Consider the following 4334-nt stretch of genomic DNA (forward strand, 5'->3'; position numbering starts at 1 on the left):
TTATGTTCGTGGTTTTCGCGGTGGCTGTTTTACTGCAAACTTAAAACCACCGCGGACATTTTTCCTTGTCAGTAAATGACTACAGAACATGGTGCTATAGACGAATTTAAAACCACCACAAAAAGTCCCTTTTCCCGCTACCGCAATTCTAAATTCCTGCAAACTTAAATACAAATTTGACAGTATTTTCCTTATCTGTAGGGGAAGAAGTTTAACCACACAGCCTTCCTGCTGGATGTTTTCCAACAAGTGGAACAGCCCTTCACACTAGCAAACAAGGCATATCCTAACTATCCAACAGGTGAGTACAACAATGGTTGTTTTATTTTAGACACAGTTGTTGAATGCATGCAGTAATAAATGTAAAGTCTCATGTGCATTTATGATCATTATGCTTTTGTTTTATCATGTTGTCCTTGATCCTATGAATACCATTATAGCATAGATATCACACATGTTAGATAGCAATTACTTTGCTCTACAGGACAGCAGCAATTGTATAAATGCTAACTTCAAAGATAGACTGACAGTGACAGGAAACGGCAATTGCTTATAGTAGGACTAATGGCTTGTAACAAGTTGATGCGGTGAATGGTTAGTGCTTGCATAAAGTGCCGCTGTCAATCAGTTTTGGTTCTTGAGTGGGGTCCCTTGGGAAAGAGACTTAGCAGAGAGTCTCAACTATGTAAAAATGGATGGGAATGTTTCAGTGTGACTTGTGTCTGCAGGTGGTTCCCTGGACAGGTTTGACTGTTGTGTTGTCTAATTGACCATACTTTAGATAAAAGTACTTTTAAGTGATTAGTGCATTGTATCTATGGCAGTAAAGTTTGATCTTGAAGTATGTAACAAAGGAAATGCGTAGTCTGAAAGATGAAACATACCTACATGTAACAACATCACATGTCACGGGTTGCAAAATCGACCATGACCTTTCTATTCCCAAGACCTATCCACATACCAAATATTATCAAAATCCATCCAGAGGTTCTAAAGCTATGCTTATCACAAATATCCAGAAACACAGACTCACAACTGCATAGCTGCACAGATTTATTTGATTACCCACACACTTTGAAATGGACCGTTTTTGATAAGTGCCTCCATACATATTCAGTATGATTTGTGCCACATTCACGTAGACCATTGTAAGGACCTTCACCTCTTTCCTAATAGCTTATATGAATGTCTTGTATACATGTATGTTGGGATATAGATTGCAATCTGACAGAATTGCTGATTCTACTGGTAGATAGAGAGCACAATCAATTCTTAGTCTCTGTTGATTGAGTCTCCGATCAGAATTATATGAAATGTGATAGGTTGGTCTCCTACTCCCAAATCCTCAATTTGAAGTCTATCCATTGATCTAAACTGACATTAATCAGAGTTTAGAAAAGTTCAGACTGACTTTTATGGGAATATCTTTGAATTCGCAGACTCTGATTAGTATCTCTACTACAAAGATCGCTGATTCTGCCAGACTGCAATCTCTCTCAGTCTATATATACCCTGATATATACAGGCAACAGTACTTGCATTCACAGAGTGAAATAGCCATCAGTTGGAATGTTTACAAGTGAGTTTTATCGCCCCCACAAGCCACTTTTTCTGCTTCATAGGCTTGGAAATGCTCATCCATTAAGACCTAAGCTCTGCCCAACGGCCGTTTTTGGCACCACAGCCCCAGCTTTACTTCATGCTGACAGGATGATTGATTTGTGCAATTGGATTTAATGGAGGTGTTCAGTGTACCTCAAGGATACATTAGTGGCCCCCCATGAGTGCTGACCCTCGAACTCTAAGGTCATTTACCTTTTTTGATGATGGCCCTTTGTCCTGATGTGTAGTGAATTTTGAGACAAAGTCTAACTTAAACTGTGAGATGAACAAATAAATGCAGTTTTTCCCCAGTTTTTGGTGTATTGTTTGATTTTTAAGAACATCATCCATAATTATCAGTATGTATCAGAAATTCCAGTATATCTAAAGGCTTGAAACATGTCATGGTTTGACCTTTGTTACATCATGCCTTGTGATAAAAGTTGATTAACAATTCTCTATATTTTTGCTTCTCACAGGTGACACCTTGCAGGTTGCAAAAGAACTGCACCAAAAGTACAGACCAAGAACTTTGTGAGTCTAAGCACTTTGCTGATACCACTGAGCTTCGTTCAGTTCAGTTCAGTTTATTGAACTTTACAATCTTTAAGCCTTGGGAAATAATGCTTTTCCCCCAGTAACTACATCATTATATGAACTTTATGATATCTGCTGGCAGATCATGATTTTGAACTTTACAGTTGATATTTGTATATGTATGTAGCCTAATATTAAGGCTATAACCATATCTAGTGTAACAATATTAATGATCAAGTGTAAAATGTGTATTAGTTGCAGTCAGATAGCAATAAAGGGACCCACTCAGATGCTGGCTGGGTAATTGTGTGTTAAGATCAAGTAAATCCTTGAGGATGAAAAGCTAGACACAGACTATATAAAAATCAAGAGACCTTCACCTTAGTAATGCAAAAGATAGAGCTTGAGGCACCAAGTGGGCTGCCAGTCAGCCTCCACATACTCAAAAGATCTACACAGTGTCAATTGAAAAGACAGAGGCTTCTGGTGGGCTGCTACCAAACCACCAAACCCTCACCTACTCAACAAGCTACACAACGTCAACCCAAAAGACAAAGACAACAGGCAAATTACCACCAAACCGCCACCTTCACAACAAACCTACACAGTGTTAATGCAAAAGACAGACTCTGAGGCTTCTGCTGGGCTGCCACCAAACCGTCACCTACCGGTACTCAACAAGCTACACAAAATCATGAGACAAAGACAACTGACATTAATTACCACCAAAGAACCACCTAGCTACTCATCAAATTTACACAGTGTCAGTGCAACAGAACAGGAATCTGGTGGGCTGCCACCAAGCATCCACCTACTCCACAACATTCACAGTGTCAACCCAAAAGACAAAGACAACTGGCAAATTACCACCAAGCCTCCACCTACTCAACAAGCCATAAGTGTGAATGCAATAGACAGAGGCTTCTGGTGGGCTGCCACTAAGCCCTTACCTACTTCACAACCTACAATTTCACCCCAAAAGACAAAGAGAACTGGCAAATGACCACCAAGCCTCCACCTACTCAACAAGCCATAAGTGTGAACGCAATAGACAGGCTTCTGGTGGGCTGCCACTAAGCCCTTACCTACTTCACAACCTACAATGCCAACCCAAAAGACAAAGACAACTGCCAATTTACCTCTAAGTCTCCACCTACTCAACAACGTACACTATAAAATGTATGTTATCCTTAAAGACAGGCATGTGCCACAAAGCCTACACAGATATGTGCAAGCACGTCTAACCCTAATAGAACGGCATAAACCGATAGTTGAGTGAAGTTTTGTCCTCAGAATGAAAAAAAAAAGAAAAAATAGAGCAAGGTTTGAGGTTAACCCAATGAAGTTAAGGAGCGAAGATACAAATTAAAACAAGAATGTAACTTCTATAAGGAGGTACATGTTTCAGCAAACTTCTCAAGACGTTTTTAAGATTAGTTGAAGAAAACCTCCTTTATAATACATATGATCATAACTACAAGATTGATAGTCACAATTGTAGGTATAAAATGGTAAGCTCTAACTTTATCTTAATATGTTTTGTAAATAAGCCAGGATCTGAATTGATATTACATTTTATCAAAATAAGTTACGTGTCATGATTTTGTTTACAAGTTGCATATTAAATCATGTTTGTAATAATTATGAAACTGCTGTCATGGTATTTCTGTGTAATTCTTTAATACGTTTGTAACATTACTGCAAATCTATGCCCAAGGGCTCTTTGCAATCAAAACGACGACATATACAATATATATCATGGATATATAAGAAACAGTGAGAAATATTTTTAAAAATTCATAGAAGTGGTGTGACAACTATTCTTGATGCTAATCTCAAGCCATTACATAATACATAATAAATCGAGAACCTGGATAGAATTTCTAAACAGCCAGCCGTTTCAGATAGCATCCAGTATTTTTATTCAGGGACTGAAAGTTCTCAGTTATTGATGAAAGATAGTGGGTACTATCTGTAACGTATGACTCTTTAGAGAATTTCTCCAGTTGGTTGATATACTGTGTATTATGCAATGCTCTACCTGTATATCTAATCTTCATTGACGTACTTGAGATTGAGCTCTTTTCTGCAGGCAGTGAACAATATCTTACATTTTGGTAGATAAATCTGCTGGAAGGCAGCTTGTTGATCATTTAGATGTGAAAAGTTTATCTCACACAAAGCTAGGGATTGTA

At 38.3% G+C, this 4334-nt stretch overlaps 1 protein-coding gene across 1 annotated transcript in view; it reads left to right on the forward strand.

The window, feature by feature from the left end:
- Nucleotides 1–3774, forward strand: part of LOC118431827 (alpha-N-acetylglucosaminidase-like) — a 15566-nt gene extending 11792 nt beyond the window's left edge. The window contains exons 22-23 of the mRNA XM_035843214.1: nt 202–301; nt 2082–3774. Coding sequence (XP_035699107.1) covers nt 202–301; nt 2082–2140 — 159 coding nt within the window. The 3' untranslated portion in view covers nt 2141–3774. The remainder of the gene's footprint in view (nt 1–201; nt 302–2081) is intronic.
- The last annotated feature ends 560 nt before the right edge of the window (nt 3775–4334 follow it).

Source organism: Branchiostoma floridae, chromosome 15 (genome assembly GCF_000003815.2).
Source record: "Branchiostoma floridae strain S238N-H82 chromosome 15, Bfl_VNyyK, whole genome shotgun sequence".
NCBI lineage: Eukaryota > Metazoa > Chordata > Leptocardii > Amphioxiformes > Branchiostomatidae > Branchiostoma > Branchiostoma floridae.